At 45.2% G+C, this 15,887-nt stretch overlaps 1 protein-coding gene across 3 annotated transcripts in view; it reads right to left on the reverse strand.

Moving 5' to 3' along the window:
• Positions 1-2,561: 2,561 nt before the first annotated feature.
• TMEM272 (transmembrane protein 272) overlaps positions 2,562-15,887 on the reverse strand; it is a 35,933-nt gene continuing 22,607 nt past the window's right edge. For 2 of the 3 annotated variants that reach the window (XM_059732609.1, XM_059732585.1), the window contains one exon: positions 2,562-5,104. In XM_059732609.1, coding sequence (XP_059588592.1) covers positions 4,742-5,104 — 363 coding nt within the window. In that variant the 3' untranslated portion in view covers positions 2,562-4,741. Of the gene's footprint in view, positions 5,105-10,575; positions 10,659-15,887 lie in introns of all 3 variants that reach the window. The other variant, XM_059732541.1, reaches the window with a different exon arrangement.

Genomic DNA, 15,887 nt, shown 5'->3' on the forward strand with positions numbered 1-15,887 from the left:
TCAAGGTACCAGGTGGCTCATGAACACTGAGATGGTGGGGCGGATAGAGTTTCTCACGGGAGCATGGAGGTGGGGCAGATGGATCTTCTGGGCCCGCCGCAGAGTGTGTGGGGGGACCCCCCTCCCCAGCTCAGCGACTGGTGCCTCCTGGGTCTGGGGGGTCACCTGGGGTCCCCCTGCAGCCGATTGCCAAGCTCAGGGGATACGGGGGGCCCTCCAGCATGCTCCCTGGCGGACCCAGAAGTAGACCAGAAATACTTCTGGTCCACTTCTGGGTTCACTGCTGAGGACATGGGGGGGGGGGGGGCATGCTCCTGTGGGATGCTCCATCCACCCCAGCATCACAGCATTCACAAGCTGTGCCTGGTACCCCAAGGTATGTAGAAAAAACATTTAAAGCTGTGTCTATGGCCAAATTACTGATTCTCCAAATCAGCACTGAATCTTCAGATTCAGATCTGGCCACTTTGAATTGGGGATAGTGATTTGAATCAACAAATCAAATCACTGTCCCTGATTCGGGCCAAATCTGAATCCAAATCGAATACAACCCATTTCACACGCCCCTAATAAATAGTGCAAGGGACATAGAATTGCTACCTATGTGTACATGCCAAAAACAGTACTTTGCAGCTAAAAACTGCATTTTAGGCATACAACAGGAAACAGAATGCCATCCTTAGTGCTACCAGTGATGTTAGGTGTCTCCCAGTCCTTGGGTCCCTGAGTATAGCTATCCAAAATGCAAACAGAATGTGAGCAATTATTAAAAATTGTACACAAAAGAAAATGTCTTCAGGCCACTGCATAAATTCATGGTATGTCCACACGTTGCATACAATGTGCAGTTCTGGTCTCCCTACCTCCAAAAGGATATAGTAGTGATAAAAAACATACAGAAGGGGCAACAAGCATGATGGGGGATGGAGAAGCTTTTGTATGAGAGATTAAATAGGCAAGAACTTTTTAACTTAGAGAAAAGACAACTGAGGAGGGATATAACAAGTCTATAAAGTAATGACTGACATGGAGAAAGTAAATAGGGATTTACTACTTATCATATCCCACAGTATTAAAACTTAGAGACATACAATTAAATTATTCAGAAGCTTGTTTAAAAACAAACCAAAACAATTTCTTTTTTGGACCTTCTTGCTACAATATGTTATAGCATCTGACAATTTAACAAGTTTTGAAAGAGGATTGGACAAACTCATGCATGGTAGGCCCATCAGTAGATATTTAACAGGATAGTTGGGGATGAAATTTACAAAATAGGGTTCCCTGGGCCTCTGAATAGTGTAAGTGAAGAAGGAAAAGGGACAGATCAGTCTGGATAAGACCCACATATACACTCTTCCCACTAGAATCCACTTTGACACTGTGAAGCGCAGGATACTGGGCTGGATGGACCTGTAGTCTTACACAGTATAGCACTCATTGGGCATATCCAGACAAGCGTGCAAGTGATTTGTGGTGCTGCAGACCCATCTGTGGCATGGCAAACTGCACACACAGGTATTCCCCACGCTGCTAATTTGCAGCAGGGGAGTGTTGGTACTGGGAAATCTATTGATACTGTTTTTTGATACTGGGAAATCCTGGTGTCAGAAAAAACCATGGGGCAGCACATGTGGCGCCAGTGGGCGCCACCCAAAACCAGAGCCTGGCTGGCCAGAGCCAGTCTTCAGCTGCCGGCCAGGCTCTGTGCACCTGGATCACCACCAGTGAAGTGCCAGGAGGCCCCCAGGGCACCAGATAAGGCTGCTGAGGCCAGCCCAGGTGCTGGTCCTAGCCTTCCCTATCTACCCAGGGCAACTTGCTCCATAACCGAACATGTGTGCAGGGGCATTGCCCAGGGACAACTAGCCGTGGCACATATTTATGCTGCTGCTAGTTGTCCCCAGGAAATGCACCTTCCTGCTTGTGAGGACAAGCCCCTTACATTCTTAAGTACAGCCAGTTCAACTATATCTCCTTTGGAGTATCTGCTTAAGGGCAGGAGAATGTTCTGCTCCATCCTACCTCTAGGACTTCATGCACTACATCTACCAGCAGGGGGGAAGGCAGCCCAAATAATAACTTCGTTCCAAGGCTCTTGCCAGATAATTACATCCCTTGTTCCACCTCCTTTCTAAAATACATGCTCCAACAACTTGTGCTTCTTTTGTAACAGGCCTTTCTTTTGGCCATGGATTGATGTAAAATCAAGAAGGGCTAAGCTGTGCTCTGAACTACATACATAGTGGCCCCCAACTTTGCTATGGCTGATGGTGGAAGACTTTAAACTGACTGCAGTCTTGGTCATACAATGAGAAACAAAATGGATCAGATTTAACTCTGAGCTTTTGCTAAATCACAAGCAGAGGTTTATTGATAGATGTCCTCCTTTTACAGGTGACCTAATTTTGCATTCCTTTATGGTACAAGGAGGAAAGCACTGGTCACATATTCAATGAAGGAGCATATCCAAACAACATGTCCACACTCCATTATCTAGGTGTTAAATGTGGGCAGAGGGAACACCTCTGCTTTGGCCATGGAATAAACTGCATAAGAGCAAAACCAAAAAGAGCATTTTATATTGCATTTATCATCATACAAATAGTGTCCATCAAGATCAGTAACAGGTTAATACCATTACACACCACAAAACAATTGCTACCATGCATGCCGGTGCTTTTAAAGCTGACCCTTTGCTTTTGCCACATCCATTCAGTGAGCAGAGATTTACACATGTACTCCATTAAGGGGAACAAATCAGACACCTTTAAATCACAACCAATGCACTGTCAAAATAAACACTTTATATTCAATACCAATATCATGCCCCACATCATTTTGTCAAATAGTATATTTAAAATACCACAAATGTCAATTTTCCTGTGTATTTAAGAACTTCTTTTTGCTATCTGGTTACTGTTAGATTATATTGTACAGAAATGGAGACAGTAACACTTCCCTCCTGTACACTCCTCTTCCTTCTTTTCTCCTAGAAAGCCTGGCAGACCTTGTGGTTGATGGTCAGGAAATCTGGGTTCAGTGCCTAGCTCTGACACAGATTTACCATGTGGCTTTGGTTAAATCATTTAGAGCAGAAACCTATTTCACCCAGTGGTGACCCAAGAATAGCTTGTACCAAGTACCAACTCTGTGTTACCTGACTGAAGCATAGAAGTAGGTTTGGAGTATTGTTATAGCCGTGATGGCCCAGGAAATCTATGACAGGCAATGGTGTGTTTCATTGGACCAACTGTATAGTTGGGAGAGATGTTGGCCAAGAGCCCTTCTTCATACGCTGTGCCCAAAAATTTATCCAACATCCCCCTTGATTATACAGCTTGTCCAGTGAAAGGTATCACCAAAACCCCTTGCCTAAAGGGTAGAAATGATTCTATTACCCACTTTAGATATGTAATATTTCCTTTATAGGAACAGGATCACCTTCCCAAGGTGTGCAGATGTCTCTGTATTCCTGTAAGGGAGAGCACTTACATGCTCAGAAGTGGCATTAGAATTGCTCCTAAAATTTACTGTATTTTCTTGCCTATAAACCCCACTCCACCTGCTCCAAACCAATTGAGTAAAATTGGAATGCCTATTATATGCAAGGAAAAGGCTCCCCATGGGTATGGACGTTTGGCAGCAAGGGCAGGGGGCAGGAGCAGTGGCTGTATTAATTGCCATGGCTCCCAGAGCCATGGCAATTAATGCTGCCACCACTCCCCACCACCAGCTTGGTGGAGGTGGCGTTCCGAGTCTGAGCCCATGTGCACTGGCTCTCAGGCTATGTGCTTGCTCAGGCCTGTCATGCAACTCCAGAGACAGTGTGCAGGGTTGAATACACCACATAGCCCCCCAGTGCCACCATGGCCTGAACTGACCCAGCCTTGCTGTGCAGCCCCCAGCATGCTGTAGCTGGATCAGGCCTAGCCCCGCTGCATGGTCCTCAGCACCACCACAGCTGTATCAGGCCAAGTCATGGGGTCAGGACTGATCTACAGCCCCCAGCACCAGCATGGAGCCCCAGCTGCCAACCCCTGCAAGCCCTCAGCCCCAGCACGCAGCTCCTGGCTCCCAACCCCCAGCCCCAGCATGTGGCCTACCATCCTCCAGTCTCAAGCCCCAAAGATCCCCTCAGATATTTACCTGTACTCAAAGTTAAGATTCATTTTCCTTCCTGGGGCCTTCCAAAGTAGTATACATATTATATTTGGGGACAGGTTATATGTGAGAAGATACGGTATTTGAGTAATTTGGAGTTGGTACAGTACATTTATTAGTATTATTATTCCTGCATTGCAGAGTCCCTAAAAGCCTAGGGAACATAGGGAATAAGGTGTAGAGAAGTTTACCATCTGCAGAACTCAGCTACACATTTTGACATTCCAAATAAAATCCCAAACAGTTCTAAAATGGTTGTAAAAGTTAAAAGAAGAGCAGATTGGCATCAATAGCAGCAATTTTACTTTACAATGCTGTATGCTAATCACAAATCAGAGATCCAGATGGTACTGGCTTATACAAATTTCCTCATTTTGTGGCTGCTATTGGTGTGTGTGTGTGTGTGTGTGTGTGTGTGTGTGTGTGTGTGTGTGTATATATATATATACACACACACGTGAGCGTGCATGCGCGCACACACACATCTATATGCATAAATACATGCACATTGGTGAATTATTGCCTTTTTTCATTTTATGCCCTTTACCTAACAACTGTGGCTTAGTTTATATGGCTTTTAGTCTTCTTCAGCAGCATATCTGCACCTAGAAAAGCAGTATATGCAGCAGCTACAGAAGATAAGCAGCACTAGCACAGTATGGCTAACAATGAGAACACCAACTGCAAAAATGTACAGGATTTTGTCACAGTAATCCTGGGGCTGGTGGAAAGGTGGGATGAAATTTGGCAGGTAAACAGAAAACACCCAATAGTTCCCCAGTATGAACCAGATAAAGAGAAAGAGGCTGAGGGTAAGATGGATGTAGTATTTGTGAGCATTCTGCCTCCATGGGTATTCGTCGTCATCGTCATCATCAATCATGACAGATTTAGAAAGCAGGTGCCTCATCCTAGTGGAGTCATATAGCAGAAGGGTCACCTGCACATAGTAGAGAAATGAAAGGTGAAAAAACAGAGCTACTTGCATTGAAAAGCCAAATCTGTGAAGTGCTGAATGCCCTCAGCCCTCATTAACTTATGTAGCATCGAAGGGCACACAGCCTCTCTCAAGAACAACACAGTATGGCCAAAGCAATCAGGACTCATAGTAGAGGTGATATCCTTTGTTAGACCAACTAGATTTTTGCAAAAAAAAAAATCTTTAATTGCAAGCTTTCAGGTACAAACGCCCTTCTTCAGGCATAGGAGAAAAGACTGTAAAAGTTCTCCTGGGTAGAAATGAAAGTTCATATTTTATAGGCGAGTTGAAGGTGTGGTAATGCCTCCTGTTTGGAACAGTTCATTTTATATGCATATTAGGCTCAGAGAAAGGTTGGAATAGTCTGTTTACCCCAAAGTGGTTGGTGGTAAACAAGAGATAATTATATTTCTTTATGGTGTTTCATATTTCACAGAGCAGTAAATTTCTACCCGGGAGAACTTTTACAATCTTTTCTCCTATGCCTGAAGAAGGGTGTTTGTACCCAAAAGCTTGCAATTAAATAATTTTTTTTTGCAAAAATCTAGGTGGTCTAAAAAAGATATCACCTCTACCATGAGACCTTTTTTACCTCTAGACCAGGTATCCAGCTACAACCTGGGAACCTGACAGTATGGTCACTTTCTAAGACAGCTGAATAACAGTGAGCATTGCAGATACTTTAAACAAATTAAGTTTTTCTGTATCAAAAATATATTCTCCGGGATGGGTAAATGAACTTGAATAAAATAATATATTAAGCAAACTTTGAATAAAATGCTCCCTTAACCTTGTCTGATATTGGAAATAATGCTGTTAAACTTCATTTAATTGTGCATTTCCTCACATGGCTGCATTACCTCATTACAACCAAGACAAGTAGGGAAATAAACAGAATACTGCCAAGAAGGCTGGGCTGTCCAATCAAACAAGAAGTGATGGAGATCTCCCAAGAACATCTTCCCTTGAAAAATTCCTAGTTTAATTTTGTGAGAACAAGTAACCTGGCTAGAGTGCAGATAAGCTTGCAGCTTTTTAGCTGGTTATTAAGCCTCTGAACTGAGTAAGCCAGGACCTTCTCCTCAGTTTGGTGAGTGAAATAGAATTTATCCCATAGATTGTTGGTAGAGGGCTATGTTAAAAAAACCCTGCTCAAATCAAAGAATGATGATCAAGCAAACTATCAGGTATAAAATGTAAGACACAATCCTGCTTCTGCTGAAGCCAGAGTCAGAACCATCTTTGACTTCAGTAGGAGAAGCATCAGATCCTCTGAGCGTATTATTCACCATGAAAAAACCCAACTAAAATTAATTGTTAATAGCTACCACTTTTATGGATAATAGTTAAGAGCTAATAGAATAGTTTTATTACTAATAAGAATTCATAGGAATCCTAGTCAGCAATATTAGGACTGCCTCAAATGTTATTAGCAGTCACTGAGTTGTAAATTAGCTTTTGACAATGAATACAAATATTCAATTTGGTTTCAAGTAATCAGATCAAAACTGTGGAAGTCAGCATTGCTGATGAGGAGCACAATTCCTTGTAATGAACATTTTCTCCCAATTCTGATTTAATTTCCCTAAAGGAAAACTTAACTATTATTGAATTAACTCTCTAATTATCGCATCCCTACTGAAAAGTCCAACAGAGCAACCAAATGACTAAGCATTTAACCAGTGGAATTCATGCACAGCAAATCTTTTTTAACACATTTATTTACTTTCTTTCCTGCATTTCAAGTCCCTTGAAGGGGGCTATTCATTTCCCAGGAGTGGACCATCTCCTTGTGTTCTAGCCAGGGCTTGTGCTTTGGTGAAGCATGAGCAGAGGTTGATCCAAAGGGGGGTGCAGTAGTGTGGCTGCACTCCCCCCTTTTGGATTTGTGAGCCCCACAGGAGGCTCCTGCTCAAAGGCACACCTCTTCCTCACTCTTTCCCCCATTTTTCTGTCTGCCTTTTCCTGCTGCCCCATGGGCAGGAAAGCACCAGAGCCATTGCTTCCCCCTGTATGGGGGCTGGGCTCAGCTAGGGATGGGGGCAATGGCAGCCCGCCTGTTCTGGAACTGGGCAGGCTGGAAGGAACTACGCTCCAGCAGCCCTGTTGCCGCTATCCCCTCCTCTGCTGAGCCCAGCCCCTGCTCAGCCTGGCTGGCTCTGGAGAAAAGAGTGGAGAAAGCAGCAATGACACGCAGTGGAGAGTGGGGGAAGAGGCGGGGAGGGGCATGCCTCCGAGCAGGAAAGAGGGAAGGGAGAGGGGATTTTCACCTGCCTAAGGGACTTTTGAGAGTCCCCAGAGGCTCCCACAGTGTGGTCTACCCATGCTGGTGGGGGTAAAGAGGCTAAGAGCAGGGGGCTTTTCCACACCCCACTTTGGGAAAGACTGGATCCACCCCTGGGCAGAAGTTTCCTCACTACATTGCCCCATGTCTGTTCTCTCTATTCTTGTTTGCAATGACTGCTAGTGGTTCAGTTTCAGCAGGAGAGCTGGAGAGGCAGCTGGATAATGGCTGTGCTGATTGGAGACCTGTGCTAGGAGCAAAAGAGGTCCTCATTTAAACCTCCTCTGGTTGAAGGTGGCGTAGAATGCAGGCCCTCTAGCATTGCAAGGGAGTGCCCTAGTCATGGGGACAAAAAGAGGGAAGAATAGACAGTTTCTTTTCTGAGACTAATCCAGTAGTCATGGGTTTTTGGCCAACTCCATTTTTATGCATCCACATCCATTACCTGTCCACAAGGGGTACATGTATGTGCTACGGCTGCTACTGTGCAGGTTTAGTTGATGCAACTATGTAGTCTTCCATGGACACAGGGCTGTATGTCCAGTAATAGAATAACTCTGATCATGTAAGTCAGTGAAGTAACTAGGACGGGGTGAGTGGGGCAACTGTTTCTGACACCAACTTGGGAGGAAAGGGTGAAAAAAAGTGGCTGCTTCTGACAGTCACACGACTGCAATCATGGTTGCAGTGGCAACTGGAATTTACTGCTGCTAGTGTTAAGTGTCAACATGCCCTGAAATGATAAGGAAAGAACAGAATACTGGCACAAGAGGGTGATCTTTCTTCTTGTCCTTGCAAAAGCAAGAAGCCAGAGTTAGGTGGAATGGAGCAGGATGTACTTAGGTAAGGTTCATGACTATGAATGCAAGCACCACCATGCCTGGCATTTTGTCTGTGCCCAGAGACACAGTAGTTTCTATCACATAGCACAGTGCACCCTACAGGTAAGTAAATACTATGCTTGTGGCTTGCATAGCACCATCACCCCTCCCTTCCCTTCATCCAAAGTGTGCACCCTAAGGTTTCACAGAGATAAAGTAACTGGCAGAACTAGGCCTGTACTTTATGGCTGTTGAAGTAGTGGACACTGCCATTAAGTGTAGTCCAACCAATGCCAAATAATGTCCTGTAATGTTGCTCTCGTACATGGATCAACACTTCACAGCCCTGTGCCTCACCTATCATTGGCCATGATACTTCCTCCACTGGTTTTGCTGTTAGCAGCATTCATACCATAGTCAAGCAAACTCAGCTCCTTACTTGCTATACTTATAGACAAGTCCATGTACAGAGTTGGCCAGCTGAGACTGTTGCCCAGGGGACAGCCATTGCAGAGCAGCCACAAGGACAAGATGGTGAACGTACAAGTTAGGTGTAACAGAGCAGACCAGAACCCCCACGCCATTGAAATGTCCAGGCACCAGTGCCACAAAAGTAAGGCATGACTGTTTGAGATAGTTTCAGAAACCAGTATCTCAAAGTACTGCTCTTTGTACAGCATGATCAGAGCACCAGAATTTCCCTCCTCTTACAAAGTTTTAGTGTCCTATTCCAGCCATTGGTATAGGTATATTACTTTTCATTCCTGCTTCTTCATACATTCAAGGACAGCAATGATGGCATTTATCTTTGAACCAGACTAGATGGAGGCTTATTCAACATTGCAAGGTTTAGAGCAAAAACCAAAGTGAAAAAACTGGTTCCAAGAGATTTCTTGTTTGCAGGTGGCACAGCCTTTGTTGCTCACTGTGAATCTTCCCTGCACAATTTCTTGGGCAGATTTTCTGAATCATGCAAGAGCTTTGGGATGGCAGTTAGTCTCAAAAAGACTATAATCATGTACCAAAGGGTGAAAGAACCAATACCTGACATCACTATGGAGAGTAAATCTCTTGGTGTCTTTGACAGTTTTTGCTACTTGGGTTCTACAATCAGTAGGAATCTTGACCTTCATACTGCACTAACTAACAGAACTGGAAAAGCAGCCAAGAATTTTAGGCTATTACAGAACATGCATGTAATAACAGCAAACTATCAGCTAAGGTGAAGATACAAATCTACAAGACTTGTGTGCTGTCATCCCTCCTTTATGGTTCAGAAACATGGACTACATATGCTAGGCACATCAAGAGACTGAACAGTTTTCACATGAGATGTCTGCATAAAATCCTGAAAATAAAGTAGGAGGACAGAATACCAAACACAAAGGTACTGGAGCACGCAGGACTGACACACTTAGAAACCACTATCAAGAAGAAAAGTTGCAATGGATTGATCATGTCAGGAGAATGGGAGGAGACCATATCCCCAAGAATATTTTGTATAGTGAAATTTGAGATGACTCTAGAAAGTGGGGTCACCCTCTATGGTGGTATCACAATGTGTGCAAAAATGATATGAAGTCATTCCAACATCAATGTAGAAAGCTGGGAGGAGCACACAGAATCCCATCAAATCTGGAGGGAACTTCTGGCACTGGGTGCAGTTCAGCATGAAGCATCTTTGATCCAGAGAATGAAAGCAAAGTGAGAAAGAAGAAAGCAGCATGCTGTAAACTTGGACTCCAACTCAGACAACACATGGACCTGTGAAACTTGTAACAAGTTGTGGTGCTCTCAAATTGGGCTTGTCAGCCACAAACAGATTCATCAGGCATCTGACTAGACATCTAACATGTACATGTACACCATGATACAGAGGATCAATGGTTGCCTACTACATCTGTGCCAGCCATTGTCATTGCTATTTGGCTCACCTGAACTCATGGATCAAAGAAACAATGTCAGCCAATGAGAAATGAATGCACCTTTGCACTTTCTGTTTGGCTAAGAAGCACAGTTCTCCTCTGGATACAACAGCAGGTCAAGCACAGTAGAGTGAGTAGTTGATATCTACTGTGATAATATCTACCAAACAATATGATTCATCTCAGTTCAATCATTTGATAAAAAGGAAAATCAGGACATTTTATACATAGAGTAATTGGGAATTATCATCCTGTGATAACATTCAGTTGGTTTGACACTGGCTCTCAATCAATCAGATAAATCTATTGTAAATTCTTCAGTACCTGTATGAACACAGTGTATTTAAAACATCCCGTACTATGTAAAAACAAAAGATGTTTTACACGTGGAAGGCACAGTACCTTTAAACTGCCGACAACACCACCCACCAACAGATATAAGGGAATTAGTGGTTGTATAGGGCAATCTTCCAAAAACTTCATTCCTGAGTAGCAAAAACATGCTGTTATTATTTTCAGTGACCAAAAGGTTGCTTGGTGGTTTACAGAAAGTACAAAAGATGTAGTTAGGGGAAGGTTGTACTTACATCTATGCCTCTGATTCATTGTCCATTGAAGTCAATGGAACTGAATGAAATGGGCTTTGCATCAGACACTATACAAATGAAGATAATGAACAAACAAAAGGCAGGGATGGGAAGAGATAGAACAAAAGTCACAACACCAGGATTCCAGGATTACTCATGGGAGCCATGTATACAAGCAGACAGCTCCATCTCCATTCATTTTTAAGTGATTATTAGCTAGAGCTGGCCATATAAATTCCAGTGAAATATGTTTCATCTGAATGGGTCTGTTGAAATCAAAACATCTTGAGGATGTGGTCAGGTATTGACAAACTTCCAGCAGACCCAAGCAAGATTCTGATAGAAGTTTCAGCCAGCTCATCCTCCTGGCTCCAGGGAAGCCTACGAAGCTGGGAGCACTGCAGCTTGGGAGACAGCGCTCCCGGGGTTTCCAGGGTTCCTGGCAGGCTCCTATACTGTAAGTTCTGGAACCAAGGACCTGAGAACTGCTGACGTCCATGGACTGAATGTAACATAGGTCTTAACAGTTTTCAGGCCACCACTGAAAAGCAGCTGTGAAATTGATCAAACTCTTCTTAGCTCAGCAGTCAAGTTCAGGTTTTCTGTGGGAATCTTGCCAATTTCAGTCAGCTAGAGCATTCCCTGCTCTGCTCCAGTCTGCCCTGCAGACGGCCAGGGCTCCAAAGAGCATGGCAGGGACAGGCAGCACAGTGGTAGATAGGGCAAGGAACAGAAAGCAGAGCAGCAGATCTGGCAGGGAGCACAGGGCAGACAGCAGAGCCGCAGCTTGGACAAAGAGCACAGAACGGGGAGCAGAAAGCAGAGCAGTAGACCAAACAATGGAAAGGCACTGGAGTAGCACTCAGGGAGAGTATGGAGCTAACTCATAGCCTGCCTGCCAAAAACATTGGCCCTTACTGATGTAAAATATTTCATCTTGATGTTCCCAAAGCAAAATGGGGGGGGGGGGGATTTTAGTTCTGCATTGATTTTTAAGATTTTGACTTTTCATCCCGATTTGGGACAAAAAACCATGTTTGGTTATATAAACAGTTTCATTGAATGGAAATTCAGTTTTCTAAGTAACTGAGTTATTAAGTCACTTTTGTGTGTAACATGATAGAAGTGACTCTTAGAAAGATTTGTGAGGAGAAAATCATGGTGACTTAGAATAGGGGTTGTCAACTAGGGGTATGTACCCCCAGGGGTACTTGGAAAGGGGCTAGGAGGTACACATGAGTGGACGGAGCACCGCCACCCACCACCCCACGCTACCGTCTCCCAGGAGCAGGGCCAAGGGGGGCCCGAGAGCCCTCAGGTACCACCCAGCCAGCTGGATGCAGGGGGTGGGGATCAGGCACACGGCAGCCACTGCCACCATCCACCACCCCACGCTGCCACTGCCTCCACTGCCTCCACGTGCAAGCCCCCTCCCCCCTGCCGCACTCCCCAGCTCCATGTCCAACCGCCACCCACTCTGCCAGAAGTGTACCCAGAAGGGGTCCACTCTTCAAAAAAATGTTGAAAATCCCTGACTTAGAAAATAGGTTTTGGGACGGAATTCCAGGGATGTGGGATAGGGAAGATCAAGATAAAGCAGAATAATACAATTATATTTTTAAAGTACTTATATTAGGTCAATAGTAGATATATATTTCTTGTTGACAACAAGTCAATTGCAACAATGAGAACTAGACCATGACCACTACACCTTGCATTCAGTATTTATTGGATGGACAGCAGTGATGAAGTTTCTACCCCAGCAGGGGCAGGGACTGGGGCTAGAAGCCATGGGTTCTTCACAGCCAGAGCAACAGCCATCTCACTGAGCTACATATACTGTGGATTGTGCTTGTCCTCCTGGTTCCACATATCTCCCTCTCATGGCTACCCAGTGGGTCAGCTCCAAGAGGAGGGTTGGAGAGCACACTGGCTAATGGCTAGCCTAAGGCCTAGTGGTTAGAACACAGTGCTGGTGAGCAAAAGATGTAGGTTTAAACCTCCATCCTTATGTCAGGGAGCCCTAGAATGTAGGTCTGCTTCCTGGATGAGTGCCCTAGCTACGAATCTACTCTCCCCCACCACCCTGAGGTGCAGGGTCAATACTTTGCTGCCTGATGGAACAGATTCCCAAACTGGGTGTAAGTGCCAAAAAACAAGTATGTGGTTGGGGAAAAGCTATTTAGAGGTGTCAAAGAAAATAGGAGTCTGATCTTCATCTAAATATCAAGCAAAAATTTTGGCAGTGTTAGGCTGTGGAAGAGTTACCCAAGGGAAGCATCTGACAGAGAACATAGGAAATGTACTGTTGGGAATAGTCCATCATTGTCAGGGACACTGTAGGGTCTAATGGCTCCTTCCATCCCCAATTTCACCTTCGGAATGTTTAACAAAAAAAAAGGTCATTCCTATTTGTTACAAATTGAAAGTAGGCAAATAACCTTGGGGGGGGGGGCGGGGGGAGAAGGTTAAATGATGTCAGATAGCTATAATGGGGAAAAAGTAGCTTGGCCTCCTTTATGAATATCAATTTGCACTATTATTTATAAAGCTGCAGACTTTTTTTTAATACCTAACTATTCATCTCTGAAGGTTAAATAACACCACTATAATCTTTCTGTTAACATTCAAAAAATATCTGGCAATTATCCCTTTGAGAAAACAGGGCCAAAATGCTTAGATGCCCATCAATAATTTAGATTACTGGAAATCAAGTCATTCATTGTGACCAATCATTGTAACAGACCATTATCAAAGAATCAAAGTCTCTAGCTTGGCTAATAAATGTCTGCATTTTGCCTTGACATTTAATTTTCCCCAAAATGCTTTTGCAGATACGTAGCTGGAGGAAACCAATATCTTCTGACAACACCGTATTACACTGACATTATGTCTTAATTTCAACAAGTCATGAAAAAAAGAACTCTGGGTCTAATGTGGGAAGATACCCAAGACTGTAGGCTAATATCATAGAATAAATTCCACATTTTCCCATAGATGTTAAATATATTAAAATATATTACTGGGAAAGGGATATTAGAAATAAAAGGTCAGATTGCAGCCCCCACCCCCTTGCTGAAGGCTGTCTGCCAATGTGTAAATTATGCAGTAATGAAAGTTATAACTTCCTAAGCCTGCATGGGACCCTGCCACCCTGGGGCATATATGCCCCAAGGCAAGGCACAATGTACAAGTAGCAATTTGAAGTTATGGCCAGCTCTAGCCATCCCTAGAGCTCATCCATGGAGGCATATTAGCCTGTGCAAGGATGGGGAGTGTGTGATGAGCAGCTGGAGCACGGGGAGGGGAGGAGGAGGATGAGCAGCTGGAGCATGGAGCTAGTGGTGTATGGTGGCCACAGCAGGGCCTGTACAGCGCTGTCTGCAGGGCCCTCCAAAGTGCAGGGCCCAGGGTGGTTGCCCTGATTCGCACTCCCCCTAGGGACGGCTCTGATGTAATTAATGTTCAGTTGCACCATTGTTCCTTAATAACAATCACAATGAAATAATTCTCTATATATAAAGGGCTCACCCCCCCCCCACCACCACCACCAGCCCTGCTCCTTGGAAGCAGCAGCAGTACAGGGTGGTGGCAGTGCGGCACTGGTCTCACTCCCCCTTCTGTCCCCTCTGTCCCCACCGTCATCTAGTGAATTGCCAATCAAGAATGACAGCAGGGATGGAGCACCGCCATGATGGTGGGGACAGAGCACTGCCATGAAGGTGGGGATGGAGTTGGGGGGGGGGGGGGGGCAAGGTAAGCATCGCTGGCCTCACTCCATCCCTCCATCCCCTCTGTCCCCACCATCATCTAGTGATGGAGTACCACCATGATGGTGGGGATGGAAGGAACTGAGTGTGGGGGAGTGAGGCCAGCACCATGCTACCACCACCCTGCATCACCACCACCTCCAAGGAGCAGGGCTGGGGAGAGGGGGTGAGGCCACCACTTGGAGGCAGTGGTGGTGTGGGGTGCTGGTGGAGGGGGATGGAGGGAATAGCAGGGCAAGTTTGCCCCCTCCTCCATTCCTAGGAGGCAGTGGTGGTGTAGGGTGGTGGTGGCAGCGCTCTGTCCCCCCCACCCACCTGCTCCCCCCATTACTCTTGATGGGCAATTCGCTAGTGTATTATAAAACCTGCATATGACAGTGAGCTGGGAGGGGTGGCAAGTGCTTTCAAGGGCAGGATTAAAAGTCAAAATTATCTTGATTAACTGGAGAAAACAAATAAAAATGAAATACAAGAAAGGCATATTCAAGTTGCTCAACTTTGGAGGGAGAAATCAAATGCACAAACACAACCCAGAGAACAATTAGTTTGGCAGCAGTACTGTAGAAAAGGCTCTGGAGTTGCAGGGGATGAAAAACTGAATAAGAATCAACAGTGTGTTGCTGCTATTGTATAAAATGCAAACCACAATCCAGATCAGGGGCTCTCGACATTTATAGAATCAAGGCACCTCTCCTTAGGCTCAAGGCACCTCTTAGAAAATGCCAGCTTAGTTTTCACTCCTTTTTTGTTTACGGAAAAATAACATATAAATTTTCCTGTTCCAAAGGACTCAGAAAGACCACAGCAGGTCAGAATGGTTTTAACACTATGGATTCTTATTTGGAATCTCTGGGTTTATCTTGTGAATCATGTTTGTGCACTACCAGTCTAAACACGGTATAGCACCCTGAGGCATCCCTGAAGGGATCTGAAGGCACCCCAGGGTGCTGCATCACCTTGGTTGAGAATCTGTTCTAGAAAGTCCTGACAGCAGAGGTGCACCAGCGCAGCTCAGTGCCTGAGGTAGTGACGTGATGATGCCCAGCCACCACTCCCCACATTGCTTTGGCTGCAGCAGCAGCTGGGGTCTCAGCTTCCCTCTGCATCCTCCAGTTCCAGCTTCCTGCCCCAACCCCACAGGGCAGGGCAGAGTGGCACAGTCCACAGGGCTGAGGGGGCTCATGTCCCAGGGCACCTGAGCAGCACCGGGTATCAGGGAAGTCCCTGGCTGGGGAGCTGGGGTGGGGGTAGGGGCTGCCACTGGACCACTGAGATGCAGGGAGGGGTCTGTGATGTGCAGCCTTGGGGAGACTCTGGCCCCTGCTGGTGTGGCCTGTGCTGCCTGTGGCTCCTGGCT

The sequence above is a fragment of the Alligator mississippiensis genome, chromosome 1 (assembly GCF_030867095.1).
Source record: "Alligator mississippiensis isolate rAllMis1 chromosome 1, rAllMis1, whole genome shotgun sequence".
In the NCBI taxonomy this organism is placed as follows: Eukaryota; Metazoa; Chordata; order Crocodylia; family Alligatoridae; genus Alligator; species Alligator mississippiensis.